This window comes from Vigna unguiculata, chromosome 8 (genome assembly GCF_004118075.2).
Source record: "Vigna unguiculata cultivar IT97K-499-35 chromosome 8, ASM411807v1, whole genome shotgun sequence".
NCBI lineage: Eukaryota > Viridiplantae > Streptophyta > Magnoliopsida > Fabales > Fabaceae > Vigna > Vigna unguiculata.
The window spans coordinates 26,038,469-26,058,259 of record NC_040286.1 but is presented as its reverse complement, the minus strand read 5'-3'; the positions used below and the strand labels follow the sequence as shown (position 1 = coordinate 26,058,259).

General features: G+C 31.4%; 1 protein-coding gene across 1 annotated transcript; it reads right to left on the bottom strand.

The window, feature by feature from the left end:
- Positions 1-17,597: 17,597 nt before the first annotated feature.
- LOC114195044 (RING-H2 finger protein ATL34-like) lies at positions 17,598-18,770 on the bottom strand. The gene has a single exon (XM_028085441.1). The coding sequence runs from the start codon at positions 18,768-18,770 to the stop codon at positions 17,598-17,600; it is 1,173 nt and encodes a 390-aa protein (XP_027941242.1).
- Between the last annotated feature and the right edge of the window lie 1,021 nt (positions 18,771-19,791).

The following is a 19,791-nucleotide window of genomic DNA, read 5'->3' as shown; positions in this document are numbered from 1 at the left end:
TAAGCTCTTCCAAAATTTTCTTCACCAACATCACACACCATATCTTCTAAATTATCATGGATCCATTCGTCTACATAATTTGTTCTTTGTGACGTCGTAGGCTTGTGTAATACTTATCCATGCTAAGTCCAAATTGTATAACTCCTCACTATACTGAAGATAAATATATGATCACACATTGTGTCTAAGTCCTGACGTATTTGATTAAGACAACGAACACAAGGACAAAAATATGTCTTGTTTACAAAGATTGTGTGCTCTTAAGAATAATGCAAGAGTTGAGAACCCCCATTTTCATACTCTTCATTAATGCAATGTTCATTTATCCAGATTTGATCTATACTCTATTCGTAGAAAACTCCATGAATCTCAAGCATTCCACTCTTACAAGGTGATGCCCTACCCATTTATATATATTTTTTTTCATAATTATCTAACATGTACAGGAAGAAGGCAAACATCATAAATTTGATCAAATTTCAGCAACATTTTGCATCGCTCTCCGAAGTACACGAAATAAAAGTGATCACTCATGACCACAATTAAGTATGCATCCGACGAACAATATAAAATAATCTCAACCGAATTATGAAAAATAAATTTTCCAAAATGTCTGATCGAACAATTCAAGATTTAATAAAAACAATTAAAGTTTAACTAGAATTATAAAAAATCATAATAAAATTATTATTTTAACATAACATGTAATAATTCTAAAATTAATCAAATATATAATATAAACACAATTTAATAACACTAAATAGCTCTTAAAATAAATAAACAAAGTAATAAAAATGTTCTACAAATTTAAATGAAAAAAAAATGCCAAGAAAACCAAAAAAAAGAAATGGTACGATTTTTTTTCAAAAAAACCTTCTTCAATCCCTAAAAAAATTGGCCATGATAAATAAAATTGGAAACATTACCAAAATCACATGCAATCAAGCCACAAGACGCATATACATGGAAACCAAACTAAGTATCCATACCTTGAACGAATGTGGAGGGTTAACTAAGTTAAAGCCTCACATAAGATAAGATACAAGTATGTAACAAAAAAAATTTGAATACTCTTAGGCGCTTAGCCAAAGGATTTTTCCCACTCCTAGTTTCAATTGGATTATTTTCTTGAAAGTGAACCTTTCTCCTTCAACATGTGTCCAACCATTTCCATGATTCTAAGATTACTTTTGTACAAAACATCATTTTATTTAAGTGAATATGCTATTGTAAGTTGTCACTAGGGATGGCAATGTGGGTCCGCCCCGCACTTGGCTCACAAAATGTGGGTCGGACTAGCCCTCCCTGCTTCGAAAATTCTGACTCAAAAGTCTGGTACGCCCCGCATAGGTTCTAACTCGTGGATCGACCTGTTTTTTTTTTTATGATAAAGCTTTCAATGTTCAACAAATTTGAAAACTTCAACAAGTTCATAAAATTAAGCAAAGACTATGGGGAGTGAAATCATATAATGATAATCCAACATTTTCATCATATCCTTATTCGTACCCTGACATTCACGATGAATTCTTCAAATTTTAGCACATTCAGAAATACATATCACTTGTCTTTTTCATTCATACCAGAATTTGGAATATCCATATAGAAGTCCAAAAGGAAAGTAACCCACATACACAAGTGCAAGTTTTTTTTCTTCTTTCTTTATGCGAGCTGCGAGCCAGCCCACCTGCCTCTGGCCCACTCATGCTGCGGGTTATGTTAGATGGGCTTTTGTGGGCCAATGGGATCAATATCTCAGTCTGTCTCGCGTTTTTTTGACGAGCATGCGGGCAATAATTTTTCCAAAAATTTTCATATACTTCTAATTGCATAAACCCTTTTAAAACATGGGATTGGTTGTCTTCTCTCTTCTTTCCTTTTTCTTTTTCATGGGGTCAAATTTTTACAAAAGTCTAACCCAAAGTTATTCAATCTTATACCCTGGTAGGTTGTTTATACCCTACCCCAAACTTGTAAGACCCGAGAAAATTAAATAAATAAAGAAATATTTATTTAATTTAAACACAATTAAAGGAATCTTTATAGTAATTAATGCGAAGAATTATGATAAGGAATAATGCTACCTCAAGTGGTTGAGAATACTTAAATGTGTTAAGAGGACTTGGGTTCAAGTCCTATATATGCTATTAGTGTACTTATTTACTTGTTTTATTATTTTAATAATATGCTTGGCTATGGGGCGTGATAATATAATCCTAGATGTATAGGAAATATCATGAAACATCAATAGGTTTCTCTTTTCCCAACTCCTTTTTGGCATGAATGGAAAGAGTCAGAAACTCCTGTCACCTTGAGGAGCAGATGGAACTGTCACCTTGAGGAGTAGATGGAAGAGTTGGGAAACCATATGGTAATAGCTCTTGAGTTGTTGATGGGATCAGAACGTGAGTAAAGAGAGGGTGGGGTTTTCAGGAGAGGATCAAAGTGAAGGCAATTCCTTTGGTGCAAGAAAGAATCCTCAAAGCATATTGGACTAGGGAATCTAGGTAAGGGGAGCTAACTAGACATTTTTCTTTTATATGAATATGTGTTATCTTGTGTTGATAAGGGTTTATGGAAAGATCAGGTGAATCTGAATAGGAATGCATCAGTGCGCCGATGTATACTATAATATATATGAAGTTTAAACTCTTGCATATGTGTTGTCTTGTGTTAATAAGGGTTTATGGAAAGATCAGGTGAATCTGAATAGGAATGCATTAATGCACCGATGTATACTACAAAATATATATATATATATATATATATATATATATATATATATATATATATATATATATATATATATATGAAGTTTAAACTCTTGCATATTTCGTATTCTTATTATACATCTAAATGTATCGTGACAAATGCATTATAATATATTAGTCTGGAGAAAACGGGTAAGATGTTGGGTCGTTGTGTTTGGAGTTGCAGAAGTGAATTAAGCATTGTAGGATTGGTGATTTGCTTTACTTTTGGTTTGATGCATTTTGATGGATGAGTGTATGCAGATGTTTCTTTTATGCACCATAAGTAAATCTTTCGATTATTAAGTTTTCGGTATTATCAGTGGGACAAATATAATATGGTTTTGGAAAACTACAGTTTTTGTTTTGCTCTGGTAATGCAACTTTGATAGGGGCATAATGTGTTTTGCTTTTATTATGGTTACATGAAAAGACAATAGGTGACTTGCTTAGAATTTATTTATATAACGTAGGGTATAAAATTAAAAGGGATATTGTTTAGTTTATAGTTGATAATAAATCGTACAATTTTCAAGAAAAGGAAATTATGTGCAGATGAATATTATATATATATATATATATATAAATATATATATATATATATATATATATATTATAGGATTATGATGTATAAATATATATAATAATAAGGGAATAAGTAGCGTGCAAGTGTGGGAGTGTAATTATTTTTTTTTAGTTTGGCATGTGTTTAAACTTTCGGGTGACATTATGGTTTTGTTAGGTGGCGTCAAATTAAATTATATATGAGCATAATAAAAGTAGCTTTTTGCTTTATATGCGAATTCATATAATATAAAAGATAGCATGTATAATTTTTAAATATTTTAGAAACCGAGAAATTATTATTATATAAAATGAATAAATAAATAAATTCAATTGTTATGACTTGACATAGTTTGACAATTTGGTATATTCACGGCTTAGTGATTTCTAATTGAAAAGGTGATCGGTGGGTTGGCATAAGAAAATAAATAGAGTAGTATATGATAATTTATGGTGTTCCTAAGAATAATATATATTATATATTAATATGTATTTTAAATGTATAAAAATAAATTAAAGTTACTGAATTATTTAATGAAAGGGCAATAAAAAGTCAATATGTGTATGAAGATGCATATAATAATAATATATTTTTTTATTAATTGTGATTGAAAAACAAATGTGGGTGTGATGTTTTATTTTGATTTAGTTAATGGCTAAATGTACGAGAGTTATATTATTACTTTGGGCATGTTGTTAATATAATATTAGTTATTTGTTTTTATTAAAGATTACTATTTGGTTTGTGGAAGTATGTATTTATTTGCTTGGTTTTGATTAAGGTTTTATAATATAAAAATATAATTTCATGTGATGGAGGGTTTATGATAGCACCATTGGATAATGATATGTTTAGTTTATTAGGTTTAATCCTATTCGGTGATTATTAAAATAATTTACAATTGATAAAAGTTGGAAGATATGTTTATGATAAATTATTTTTAAATATGCGAAAATTTATATTTTATATGGTAGCATATTCTTGTTACATGCAGGACTTATATTTTACTATGATGGGAATGACACATAAATATGTGTGAAATAACATGTTGTTGAGATATATTTTATTGCTATGTTTGAATGATGAATGATATATGTTTAGTATAATGTTGATGATTTTATGTTGTCATTGTGTTGTGAGACATGTGATGATGCAATTTTGGGGCATGTTGCAGTGTATGAGTATGCATTTGGTAATATGGATGTGAGTCTGGATGACTATTGTGTTAAGAACCCGTGTTGGAGTGCCTAAACCAGTAGTTTCATGCTACTAGTATAGCGTCTGGCGATATGAGGGAAACCGTCAAGTGATAGTAGGAAACGGGAAAGGCTTGTGTGTTATGGCGCCCGACGGTGATATGGAATTGTCAGGCGGTCTGCATTGTCATTTCGCCTGGCGGCGCTTAGGTTGCGCCAGGCGATGGTGCAGTGGTAGTGTGAGTTTGTGATATGTTTTGCATGGTGTCACAACCAAAATGGCAACACGACGACGAACCAAAAATAAAATATAAAAAAAGGTTTTTGGAATCGCCACCATAGTTATTATAAAAAATAATAAAAATAAAATAAAATAAATATAAAAAATAAATAAATAAATAAATAAAGATGACAGAAAAACAAAGGAAACAAAAAATATTTTTTTTATTTTTTGGGCCTGACAAGGATTACTCCTTACTCCTACGTATCTCCATTCATAATGGAGAATCAGGGTCACGTAGTTCTTTATGAAAAAACGTTTTGAAAAAAACAATTTGTTCGAAGATGTTGATATCACTTTCTTTTTTAATATTTGAAAATTTTGTATTTTTTCTTTTAGTAATCTTATAGTAGAACAAAGGTATTAAATACTAAGACGGTGCGAGCGGTCACACAAACACTTATACATTTTAAAAGTTTAAAGGGTATTTAAATTATTTATTTGTTATTACTTCCTTTAAATAAGAGAAAAAAACTTCCAAAATAAGATATGATACCCAAAACGTGACTATTATATTTCCATAATTTATGAAAACATTAAAAAAGAATGAGATAACGTTTAGGATTAAATATATTATTTTATTATAAAAAAAAGTTTTAAAACGCTTAATATGAAAAATATGGCACAACATATTCATACAATGTTAAAAACATGATATCTCTCACTCATTCATGCAACAACGTTCACAATCCAATGCAATCAACAAACATTAATTATAAAACTAATGAACCCATAAATGCATGACAGTAATTCTTTTTCCATATAAAAAAGAAATAGTGAAAACATCAAATTCAACCAAGATCACAACCACATCTCGAGAAATAGTGCATAACATAACCAAATTTAGTTTCTGCGAATTTGAACGGGAGATCGGACTTACAATAGTTGTGTTGAAACACCAAGAAGCACGTGGAGGTGGCGATCGAAGGTGAGTGGGTCTTTTATGTGCGAGGGTTAAAAGAAAATGTGTGCTTAGGGGGAGAGAGGTCTCTAGAATTTTGAGAGAGAAAAATCCTTTTTTCTTTTTTTTTTCTGATGGGTTTATATTCACAACATTATAAATCTAATGTAATCTCATAATAAAGTTCTGTCTTAATTACAACGAATTTTAAAAGGCAAGAACTAGTCTTAATATTATCACATTATTGAAATCAAATCATAGAAAAATCAGAGCACAAAATCAAACGTGATCAGCAAAATTGATTCTAATTAGTAAAAGAGATATTGCTTTGAATCATATTACTACTTTCTTTATCTGGAAAAAGAGGTGTCATAAAATCAGAGTACAAAATCAAACGTGATCAGAACATATTAATTATAATTAAAAAAAAGATATTTTTGAGAAATAATTACTATTTTCCTCATCTGGAAAAGAGGTGTCATAAAATCAGAGTACAAAATCATAGTAAATGATTCTAAATATTAGAACATATTTTGTTTCTAATTATTAGATTAACTTTTGGGCTGCTGTTAGTTGCAAGAAAAAACGGTATGTGTGTATAAAGTATTTTGGGCTAAAATAGAAACAAAGCCTCAAAAGAAAATACATACAAGATTAAAACAATATGTTTTTTCTTTTTATTTATTTATTTAATATTATCATTATCCTATTATTATTATTTAGACAAAGAAAAAAACAAAGAAAAAACTTAATTAATTAAAAAAAACAAAAACAAATATTATTATTATTTATTTAGCCAAACGAAATTGGGTGTTGACACATGGCTTGTTGTGTTAGTCCTGGTTTGGGATATGCTTGATATTGTCATGAGCAGGTAGGTTCATGATTGGTGATGAACACGTGATGATATGAGCGAGGAGGTTCATATCCTGATACTCTCGTGTAGGGATACGAGCAGGAAGGTTCGTATGTTCCGTGCTCACACTTGAGAGATGTTACGAGCGAGGAGATTCGTAGCTGGTGGATCAAGTGTGTTGGACTACGGGCGGGGAGGTCCATAGAGTTGGACTACGAGTGGGGAGGTTCGTAGAGGCTGGACCACGAGCGGGCAGGTTCGTGCAAGCATCGTATATCATGAGTTCATGGTCAATTATTTGTGTGACTTGCAGGTTGAAAAACCTTAGGGTATTAAGGTCTTGGCCAAGAATTAGCTAGAATAAAATAGTTGGGTGTATCTTGATGTTATTAACTTATATGTTAATTGTTATAAGCTCACCATTTCTATGTGTATTTGGCGATGATTGTGTGACTTGTCACACGAAAGTAGATGACGTTCCAGGTGATGCTGGTGAGGCATAGAGCCGGAGAGGGGCTAGCGTGGGAAAGCTTTTTATGGAAGTTTACTATCATTTTATTTTCAAATTTTTGTAGTAAATTGTATTTTTAGTGGAATATGAACTATTATAGATTATTAGAACACTGTGGTTTAATTAGATGAGTATAGTAAATGTTTTAATTTCTCACATTTTGGGAAAGAAATTTAAATAAATGTGACTTTATTATTTCTTTTATTTTATATTATTTAAAATTAGTAATATCTGATCGGGATGTTACAAAACCGATATGATCTCATACCTTTATTTTAGTCAACATATACTTGTTCTCTTTGGCTAAGATGTGGAACACAATATATTTTATTTTAAGGCTAAGGGTAAAAGAATGAAAAAATTATGTTAAAAAAAAGGTAACAACAAACATTTAACATGTATCAGGGTTGGCTATTTGGTTAAGTAGCTTAAACATACCAAACAAAGGCCTTTATTGTTTATAACCAATTATGTGATTATATTAACAAGAATTAGGTAAAAATCAATTTCATGGAAGTAACTACTTTCCTTATAGCTCTCTACTCTCAAAATGATAACACTCATATGCTTTCAATACTCAAATGTTTTCATACTCAAATATCCAAAAATTTGGTCATACTCTCACACTGAACAAGGTCTGACTAAATATAAACATATCAAACTATCTCACAATCAAAGTATGCCACAAGTAAACTCAACTGCATGCACAATTATGAGACAAGAAAATCACTGCTCAAACGTATTCTAACTTAGTTGACCATTTAAACATTCAATTCATATATTTGAGGACATGATTAGAAAAAGTTCAGAGAGCATTTAATAATTAAGCATGTTCAGACACACATTAAAAATATTGGGTTGTCTCCCTACAAGCGCTTGTTTAGCGTCTTTTAGCTCGATGCCTTATATTCAGTGTGAGATTTTTTTTTTTGCATTTTGGTGGGTCGCTTGTTGAACCAATACCATATGCTTCTTTGTGTCTTATCTTCATTTTCATCAATACCTGACACTCATATTAACAAAAAAGATATTCGAACAAACAAGTTATCCTAATTTTTATACAACAAAAATTTGAGATTGGAAATTTATAAAAATAACAAAGAAACAAGTGAAAATATAGAAACTAAGAAAAAAATTGCAAAACATAAGCACACCAACCAAATAATAACTCTAATATGTAGAATGATTAAATAGATTTCCCAAGTACTTTGGTTTGTAATGAATACTACTTTCCCTATTGTCTAAGAATAGACACACAAATATCTCTTGTAATGCCTATCTAAGTGTGACATACCTTACCAAATCTCTTGGACTAAGCATGCATCAAAACTTGCATTAAGAACTAGAATAGTGGGAGCCAAACACACAATCCCATTTCTGATGAATTGCAATATTTGGTTTGATTTCATTAATTAGGCTGCTAAAATCCCATGTCTAGGACCTTTCAACAACTAGATCATGCTCTAATGCATACCCAAGACAAACATTAAGCACAAACCAAATCAATGGAAATAATAAAGATCTATAAACCAACTGCATAAAAGAAAACACTAAAAAAATACAAATAACAAAGTCCAAAAGATATACAAAAGCCCAAATTGCCTTGTGTTTGAACATAAGTCCCCAGCAACGACGCCAAAAACTTGTTATGAGATTGGCAAGTGTACCAAATCATACAAGTAATAAAGTGGAAGGTCCAAGTATTGTTTCCCAAGAGACTTGTGAAACACTTGGCAACTCTTGCAATTCATAACTCAATTAGAAAAATAATTTCATAAAAACAAAAATAAAACTTCTTTTGTATTTTTATATTTTTATCAAACATATGGTGTGCAATATATGATAAAGGCTTCTTTGGGATTGGGATTCATGATCCAATTCAAAGCAAAAATACCAAACAATAGTATTCTAATTCATACTCTAGCATTCACATATTATGAAAAATGCCCGGATGTCTTAGCGACAAGTCTAAACTTGAATAATAAAACACTAATGTGTTAGTATTTTTTATTATAAGTTCGCATTAGTGATCGAAATTTTGATGTTATGAATGAACAATGATGTACTCTATGTCTAGATGCACAACCAATATCAATTAGTTGTCTACTCTAGTCTAGGTTCTAATATTGTGTCCAATGATTAGATAGCCACAAATATGCAATCAATAATTATGATGTAGTTAAAACAAGAATAGAACACGAGAGTGATGGAAAATAATCATATCGAATAGTGAAATTTACAAAGAGTTAAGAACACATTACACCCAACCCCCATGAATAAGGGAGTTAGCTACTCCTTAACATTCTGAGTACTAAAACAATGATGAAGATGGATGTCTCTAGCCTTCAGAATGTGCCCCTACCTTTTTCTCTCTCCCCCAAAGGGGGTTCTCCCCCCACCCCCCCTTCCCCCAAAGGGGGTTTCTTTTTTTCCTGAAGGATTGTTTTTGAACTATGTCAGACCCTCAAATTATAGACTTTCATAATTAGAATGGGCCTAAAATTTGGACTTGATTTGGTACTTGAACAAATTGTAAGAGATAATCCTTGATCTATATTTTGTAATCTTTAGAGATTTCATATCTTTGAATTATTCAGACTTGTAATTTGAGTAACCAACTTTGTGAATATCTGGTACTGATGATAATATTTGACTATTCAATATTCCACTTATTTTGTTGATAATCTTCCCAAATATCTGAGATTTCCATTGATTTGCAAAATATGATCCACACATTTATCTTTTCCACTTTTATTTAATATAACCTAAAATATCTAAAAAGATAATTATAAAATAACAATAAAAGATTAAAAAAATAAACAAAATAAAAAACATAATAATACCAATTATCACTAGGCCAAACCCATATTGTCATCCCTAGTTGTCACTCTTATCCTTCATCTTAATGGATTTTATCAAACTCTTATGAGTTATACTCGTTGCCTTAGTCATTTATTAGAACTTTTATATGTTTGTCACTTTGTTTAATGACAATAGCTTTAAATTTCTTGAATATTCCATAGACTTTTAATCTTTGTTTAATGAAACAAACTCATGTCATTCTAAAAAAAAACATCAATGAAAAGAATAAAGTATTGTTGAGTGACAATGTCCTCATTGATTCACTAATGTTTGTATGGATTAATTTCAACAAGTTCTTTGCTCTCCATGCTTTATCTATTGAAAATGATAATCTATGTTTTATTCTGAGAATACATCTTCCGTAGACTTCATTATTCACTTTTAGTTATGGTGGTAATCATGTCATCATATTCTTCTAATATAACAACTTTATAGTCTGGTTACTAAAATGACCAAATCTTTGATGCCAAAGCCATAAATCATCAACTTGGATTATATAGAAATATTAGTAGTAAGAAAACATTATTGTCTTTTCATTTTAACTTCACAAATATCTAGTTTATTATTGTCAAAGATTTGACAAGTATCTCCTTTGAAGTGAAGAGTGTACCTTTTCTTCACATTTAACCAATGCTTAATATTTTCTTTTCCTTTTTTCTTTTGATAGGAAAATGTTAGTTACTTGGCTAACTTGAGTGTCAAAGTGTCATTTATACGCACATCTCCATATTGGCTCTGAAGATGTGAGTACTTAGAACATATCAGTGTGAAGGCATGAAGTTATGACTTGGACCACATGTGGAGTTGGGGGGAGATCTTTAAATTAAGGTCTATAAATAAGGGAAATAAAGGAAAGAAAGAAATGGAGAAATTTCTAAAGATGAAGAAAATTTTAAATATTTTTCTAAATCCAATCAAGATAAATATCTTCAATGTGGTAGTTGCAAGAAGTCAAATCACTTAGAGAAATATTGTTAATGTAGCAAAAAGTCAATATATCAGCATTGCAAGAAATTTGGATATTTGAAGAAGAATCGTTGGAGCAATAGTAAACATCAAGCAAATCTTTTTGAAGTGCAACATGTTTTTGTAGTACTCGAGATTCTAGTGATGAAATAATCAGACGATACTTGGAATGAAAATCTCTTGAGTAGGAGTTATAAGGTGACATAGTGTTAAAGCTAGAAGAAAGGGTAGGAGAGGTTATTGGTTCAATTGCCCCCGCTAACATTTAGGAGTTATAAGGTTGGTTTGGTGGGTTTAGAAGAAGGGTCAAAAAGGTTGTAAGTTCAACTCCATCCATTAACAAAATATTAACATGGGCCCTTACCTGATTGGGTCTGATCCATAAAGATAAATTACTAGGATTAAGTTGCTTAATGATGTTGGTAAAACGGTTTAACTCTTAACCTTATCCATACTGAAAAGATGACAAAGGCAACATGATCTTGACTATTACCAGGTTGACAACATCTCAGTTATTATTAGGCCGAGATGATCTCGTTGTAGGATACATTAAGAATAAGAACATTCATTTATTATACTTGTTAAGATCAAGATGATTCGAAACACTTATCATAGTCCTAAAATACCATTGGTTGAACGGTTATTATGTGAATGTCGAAATGATCTCGTATATATCTTTATTAAGTGAATTTTGAAATGATCTTGGTTTACCACTATTATACATTTTCGATTTTTGTTTATATGTTTCATAAAAGCTTATTACTCCTGTTATCAACAAGGTAAACAAATCCTTTATTTGTTTAATGGTAGTCATAATTACATTATATTTGTAGAAAATATTAATTATAATTTTTTAAATAATTTTTTTATGAAGTATATATTTTTCACATAAAGCCGTTTAACTCACAATTTCTTTTATTTTAAAATAAATAAATTTTAAGTAGTCTTCGACTCCTTCATATTTAATAACGTCTTCAAAATCATTTTACTTGTTCTCTTCGAACTACTTTTTCTGATCAAGTGTTAGTGTTAAAATAATCAGGAGCGATGAAATCATCCCTTCCAATAATCTCTCTCGAAAATTTTGAGACTTAAAAATCATAATTTCTCCAGTTTCTGAATAAATGAAGAATTATTAGAAACCTTTTGGATTGATAAGGTTTGTTTCTTTAAATAATTGAACATTGAAAATAACCTAATGTAACTCTGGTAGAAGTGTTATTAGTTGGAAAAATAATAGAAATCTATGATTTAATTAATGGAGGGGGAATACTAGGTGAGAGAATATTTGAATAAATATAAGTTATGAATTACACGATTTTATTTATGCTGCTTAGATATAGACACCTAGAGAATATGCTGTATATAATAGATACAGGGTGTTTGATTTGATGTAACACACTTAAATCCATTTGCTAGATGGATAGGCTATTTATAGGCCCTGTTCACCGCTTCCAAACCACGGTGGAAATATTCTACATCCTTTTACAAAGTCTAGAATAATTATGATGCAATTATCCGAATTTTTCTTCCGAAGGAGAGGTTATTGCTCAAATACATTTATTAGATTATTCTAGAAATTCACCAAAATGAGATAGGATTATGTTATTTGAAATTTAATTTTTCTTTTTTACATGTATTTGATACTATTTTTTAATATATTTTTCCATACATAAAATTTACTTTTTAAATTATAATTTTATTTTTAAAATAGGGTATCAAATGACTCACTTGGAAGTAGATTTTAAGGAGTTGAATATTATATATTCTAGGGAGTAGATTTTAAGATTAATTTAGGCTTAGTGATTTAGTATTTTATTTATTTGTTTGGTTTATTTTTATTTTTATTTTTTTTAGTTTCAACTTAATTTTTTAATTATTTAAAAAAGTTCAATTTAGTTTTTCAATTGTCTGAAAGTGTTCAATTTTTTAATCCTAATTAAAAATTTTGATTTAATTTAACCTTTTTACTCTTTAAAACAATCAAATTTTATCCTTTTCAATATAAAATCAAATTACAACTTATAAATACATGATAAAATATTTTTTTTTAATTTATAAATCAAATCATAACACCTAAAATACTCAAATTATTTATTTTCTTACATTTTACTTAAATATTAAATTTTTTATATTTAGGTAAAATGATTTGATGTATAAATTCTTTTTTCTTTAACATATATATGTAAGTTATTATTAATCTTAATTACTAATTTAGTATCACATTGAAAATAACAAATTAGATCGTTTTAGAACATAGGAAACTGAAGTGAATAAAAAATTTAAACAGTGACTAAATTGAAAATTTTTAAAAAACTAAACCTTTTTTAAATAATTAGAAAAACAAATTGAATATTTTAAAATATTAAAAAACAAAAATAAACAAAAAAAATAATAAGGGAAGCAAAATGAACTGATCCAAGAAATTATATTATAAAACTAGTTTTAACTTAAATTTGTCTTACCAACAATGAACTAGGATCTTATTTAGAAGTCTCTTACATTAAGACATAAACCATTGCCAAGACTACAATGGAGGTTGAGGAACTTTAGCCCATATATATGGTTAATACTAGGAGATGCAGACCCATATAGAGCTTCAATTCTGTATAAGCTTAGGTGAGAAGTGTTGCACAAATAATGAGCATGTACTTATTTTGGTAGGTGAGGGTTTTGGGTGAGTAGATTCACTGCTTTACTGGTTTTACGGTAATGTTGCAGAATCACCATTTTGGCATGTAAGTGTATCATGTTGTTTTCTAAAAGATTCCTTTATTCTGATGAAAAAAAGCCACACACGAGACATGAAGCATCTGGAATCTACTTTTAACTACGTGACACTGGTAGTGATAGGGTTATACGTATAATCGCTGAAATGAAGTGGCAGTTTCGATATGATTCTTAGCCATGTGGGGGAGTACTTGTTTCCGTTGAATTGTCTTCTACATACCTGTTTCTCGTGAGCTTCATTGCCATAATAATAGAAACTGTATTATTGTTCCACAATAGTAAACTTTAATTACTCTTAATTTTTTATAGACAGATTCTTATAGATAGGTAATCCTTTTTTCTCACCTCTTCTATGAGGTGACACGACATTGTATTATTCAAAGTCTTCAGATAAGATTGTTCGATTCCATTTAGAATATTAAGATTTAGCTGTCTTATCTTTGATCATAGGTTTTTTTTATTAGGATTATATCGCTATCATTTCTTGTTTGTTATACGTTCATTAAAATCCCTACTGCCAAAAGTCCATTCTAATCTATGTCATAACCGTCTAAGATATATTCAAATTTTATAGATAATAATCAAATACTGCAGATAGAGGTTTCTTTTCACAGTGCAATTTTAATCATTATTTCCTAAACTGGTAATTTCTTTTTAAAATTTCCGGGCAGAGGTAAGTCGTATGAAAATGACACGATTTTGTCTTGAAGAAGCCGTGCCAAAGTGAGACAATTTTGATTAAGTTATACTAAAGTTGTACCAAATCACAGAGACTTCAATATCTTTGATGAAATCGTCACAAACAGATACAACTTCACTTAAATTAATTACGAGAATAATCAAAGTCGTGCTTCAATGATACGACTTCAACGAACCAAAGTCTTGCCATAATAGGACGACTTCATAACAAGGAAAGTCTTGCCATAATGGCACGACTTCAGTATTTGCTATTAGGAAAGTCTTGCCATAATGACATGACTTCAGTGTATTCAGCTATACAGAAAGTCTTGTCATAATGGCACGACTTCATTGTTAATATTAACAAATGCAATGTAGTGCCTACATAAAATAAAAGTTAATAAAGAAAAAAAATAAAAGTTAAAAAAGAGAAAAAATTATTTCGTTATGATAATATTAAATTGAATAAATAAGTTAAAATTTTTATTGTATATATACATTATACAAGATATACAAAGGTAAAGAAAAGAAAAAAAAAGAGTTTTTAATAACAAATATATGAGATCCTATAATTTATTGGTTGATATATATTAAAATAAAAGTGAACAACCAAGTCGGTAAACCGAAGTTACGAGAGTTACATAAAATAAAATTTCACTATTTATTTGGGCAGTTGCTTCTATTATGATTGATACTTCTGCAAAAAGAACATTTTTTGGTTTATTTGGCAGTGACTGGTCCATTTCGCTTTTGTTGTGTCGCATGTGAGGGTCAAGCATTAAATTTGGACCAATATAAGTAGACCAATAATCTTCATTTTGAACAGGCTGAAAATGCACCTCATAGGCCTTGAAGATATTTTGGAGACTATAGACAGGGTCCACAAATGTCAAAGGCTGTAAATGGAAGGATGAGCTAACAGCCATTACATGAGTGCAAGGTAGGTGAAGAGCTTGAAACTCCCTGTAGTCACACCACCACTCAGATAACTTAACAATGTATGACATTGGTTGACGTCCAAGTTGTGGAGTGGAAATCTCCTGCACATCAAACATTGAATTTTGGCGATCATATCGACAAGCAATATTATCAGCCTACAATGCTGCCACAAATGGTGGAAGATATAAACCAAAGACAACAACATGAAGATAATGATGATGACAATCCAATTCGGAGCCCTCAAATAAGACCTAGATAACTGAAGAAGACCTCCTTGTGGCACAGCTCTCATAGATAACTTTCACGTCCTATTATAAGAAACCAAAATCATCATAAAATTTTTAATTACTTATATGCATTATTATTTAACTAATTAATATGACTAAAAAAATATTGAATTTTTATTCAGCCAAACTAAAGTCGTCGCAATATGGTACGACTTCTTCATTATCAATATAATACTGAAGTCTCTCCAATATGGAACGACTTATTCATTAACAATTTAATACTAAAGTCTTCCCATATTAGCATGACTTTGCTTAGAGTGTTAATTAAAGTCGTCTCGATATGACACGACTTCTCAACAACATAGAAGTCTCTCCATGTTGGCACGACTTTAGCTTATTTTAATTAAAATCGTCTGATGTTGGCACGACTTCTTTATTGTGAAATTGTACCATTTTGGCACGACTTACCCTTTGTTGGAATTTTAAAAAAAAATGCGCCACTTTGGTAATTGTATAAATAAATTACACCATTATGGAAAGAAAGTAGTAGATAGAACATCGCTTCCATTGTATAGTAATCAAATCTCATATCATGTTTAATTACTAATCTATTAAATCAAGTTAAAAACGATATGCCTCAACGTTAAATATGTGGCGATGAGACTTAAACACCAGAAATTAGTACACAACTCAATGAAGTGCTTCATAAAAGGATACTTAAATGTAAGAATTTTATTGACATAGAGAAAGGGTATTTTTATCTAAAAGGGTTTGATTCTTTCTCCACATGTAAAAATAAAGTTTTAACTATAACAAAATATGGATAAAGTTATTATATGTTTTATATGCCTTCTATTTTTATCCTGTAAACTTCATAATATGTTATATAAATTCGTACCATCATATTTCTTAGAAGTCAAAAAAATGTCTAACTACAACTTAATCTTATATTAATTAATCTTATGTTACTACACCCTAGCGACCAAACTCTAGTCAATCTATGTGTATGTACCTATTGGGCCGACCTCAAGTCGACCTATGTGTATGCACGTATTAGGCCGACCTCAAGCCTACCTATGTGTATGTACGTATTGGACCTGACTCGGAGCAGACCAAGGCGTGCAAATATCTTGGATTTGGACTAGAGCTGACCTCAAGCCGAAGGCGTACTGTGTCCAACCAAGAGCCGACCTACATACTCCAATGCACTGGGTCCGACCTGGACCCAACCTATTTGGAAGGCCCAATTCACTTAAACCACAACACCTCTTCCCTCAGAATAAACAATCACGTAACCACATCCCCACGAAGTTCGGGACAAGCCCTGCACATGTCAACCACCTACCGCGATCTTAGGAGGGCTGAAGAAAGGATGAGCTAGAGATATCTATAAAACTAAGCAGCTGCTCTCTAAAAAGGGATAAGAAAAAAGGACCGAAAGAGGCATGTCTAGAGAGAAAAAAACATTCCTTTGTAAAAACAACTGGCGAATAGGAAGAGTTACGACCACTATGCATCTTTCACTATCTCATCATCTTCCACTATCTCACACAAGCAAAGAAAACCCCTTTACATTACCTCACAAGGGTGAAAGAGTTGTCTGGATTTTCTAAGAACGAGGAACAACCTACCAAACAATTTATACAAGCAACGAACCCTACAACAAGTGGTTTCCAAACAAAAGAAGCACCAAACGTTACTCTCAATGGCTAATGATAAGCATTTATAAATGAAAAAAAAATGAAATAATTTATTTTAGAGAATAAAATTATGTTATAGACAATTAAAATTAAAAGATTGAAAAATTTACAAAAGAGATAGTTTTTACAAAATAGTTTTAAAAGTCGTTTTAATTTATGCAACTTTAACGATTCTAACTTTTTTTTAGAAATTACAAAATATTAAAAGAACGTCCATCTAACAAGTCTTCCATTACCCAACTAATCAAACAAATAGTTATTGCCTTAACGTCTTATCTATTCATCAAACACAGAAGAACATTCATCATCTTCTCCAACGTTAAAACATATTTTAGTACAAAATCACAGGTATCCTAGAAGAGATAGTCCTGATCATGTAAGACAGGATTCGTATGATCTCAAGATTGCTACAAACCTCATATTTGAATGTAAACAGCTACCCAAGACGCAAGAATTCAGAGGACCGTTCATTAGGATTATTAATATTATCTAGCACCACACCCGAACATTGAACCAGTGATTTTCTGGAGGATCTATTTGAACCGCTTTTAACAAGGTTTGGTGAGGTCAAAGTGAAACCCCATTGTTCCTCACCATTGAACCTCTCGTACTGCACGCACCCTCTTCCACGTCCACTTCCCACGCTTCTTGTCCTATACCCCCACGTGCCACTGCTCATTCTCGTAAAGCATGCACAACTATTCGCACGTTTAAGCTTCGAGTTCATCATCTGGTTTTGTACCTCCTCCGGTAACCTTAGCGTAAACCTGTCATAGTTCTCCACTTGCTGCGCCAATTGCCCCATTGAGTTCGATCGCGGAAACAAGAGAGAGGATAAGAACCCTGTGGATCTCGACCGTGAAGGACGACTCTGATGCAACGAGTGAATCCTTCGAAGCAAATCCACCTTCGGTGACTCCAGTTCACCATGCCCTCTTTTCCCTTCCTCACTGATAACACTCTCGTGTTCATGTTCACCACTTTCGTCTTCATGCTCATGTTCATCGGGTACCTGAATGGACAACATGGGTAGCATGTTCGTGTTTGTGTCTACGTCTTCAGGTTGTGGAACGAGGTTGGCGCGACACACTGGACAAGTGGAGTGAGAAGCTAACCACACGTCGATGCAACTGGGGTGGTACACGTGGCAACATTTGGGGATCATACGAAGGGTATCGTGGTCTTGGAACTCACTCAAGCACACAGCACATGCTAAAGTGTCTTTTCCTATTTTGAAACTCTTCACGTCGGAGAAGAGGAATGTGGGGAAGGTTTCTATGGTGGCCTTGCTGAGACCGTTGGGTTCGCTTTGCGACGACGGGTTACCGATTGCGCCGGTGGATGCGGCGAGGTCGAGAGTGCCACGTTCATGCGCTTGTCCGTCGGAGCATTTGCGAGAATAGAGAGAGATGAAGGCTGAGATGAGGAACATTAAGGCGATGATGACCATGATGACGATCACGGATTTGTTGCTGCCGGGTTCTATTGTCGGAGTTACCGGTTGACCGGTTACTGGCAGTGACATGTGAATGAGAAGGTGCAACAGAGCGAGCCATGCATGGCCTTGGTCGAAACTGTGGAGTCTAATGAGAGGACTCTCTTTTTGCATGCTCTTTTATTTATTATTATTTATGTATCAAATGGTTGCATGAATGTAATAATAACTCGTTAATAGCTTGATGGTAAAAGATGAGCACTGGTAATTTGTTTTTGGTGTTGATGCATTGATCTTGTTTGAGTAATGATTAAGAGAAGAAGAAAGCACAAAGGAAAGACATGCATGAATATTATAATTGTGTTTGTGTGTTTAATTGGTGGTTTTGGTAGAAAATGTGGGCATTTTGCCCAACGAATCATAGAAAGCGTGTAAATTTGGAAGATGCATATTTTTAAAAATGTTAATTTCTCATGAGTTTGGGAAGCCAAGGAGATTTGGCTCCTCTATGTTGTTCATGGCCAAAGAATAACATAGTTACTTGTTTGTGTGGTAAAACATTAGTGGTGTGTGGTTAACGGAAAGGCCAAGCGTAGAAACATTCCAAAACCATATTCTAAAATATGTTTTAAATAAGTTATAATCGGGGGAAGAATTTAGGATGGGTTCCGCTAGTTTCATGTAATAAAAATGTACAACATAAACATAAAATATAAAACAAAGTTTAGTTACATTAATGATTTCACGTGATATTAATAGGAAAATATATTGAATCTGATAAATTTAAATATTTTTTTTCTTAAATTAAAATGTAAAATAATATCATATCATCAATTTCACATATACTATAAAATGATTTAATTGATTTATAATAAACATTGTCATGTATCCATGTTGGTTACTACTTCAAAACGAGTAGCGTTAAGTTTTCGGAACAACTCAATGTCTAATTTGTTTTCTAGAAATTCATGTACTTGAAATAGCAAACATGTTAAAACCCCTAATCCGGAAAGAACAAAGACAATAAAAGAAGTAAGAAATTATAATAATAATAATAATAATAATAATAATAATAATAATAATTATTATTATTATTATTATTATTATTATTATTATTATTGTAATAGTGTATTCCATGTCTCAATTTCTTATATATTTTCATCATTCAAATTTAACCCATAAATTAATTATAATT

Coding starts and splice junctions, on each gene's coding strand:
- LOC114195044 (XM_028085441.1), bottom strand. CDS start 18,770: ATGCAAAAAGAGAGTCCTCTCATTAGACTCCACAGTTTCGACCAAGGC.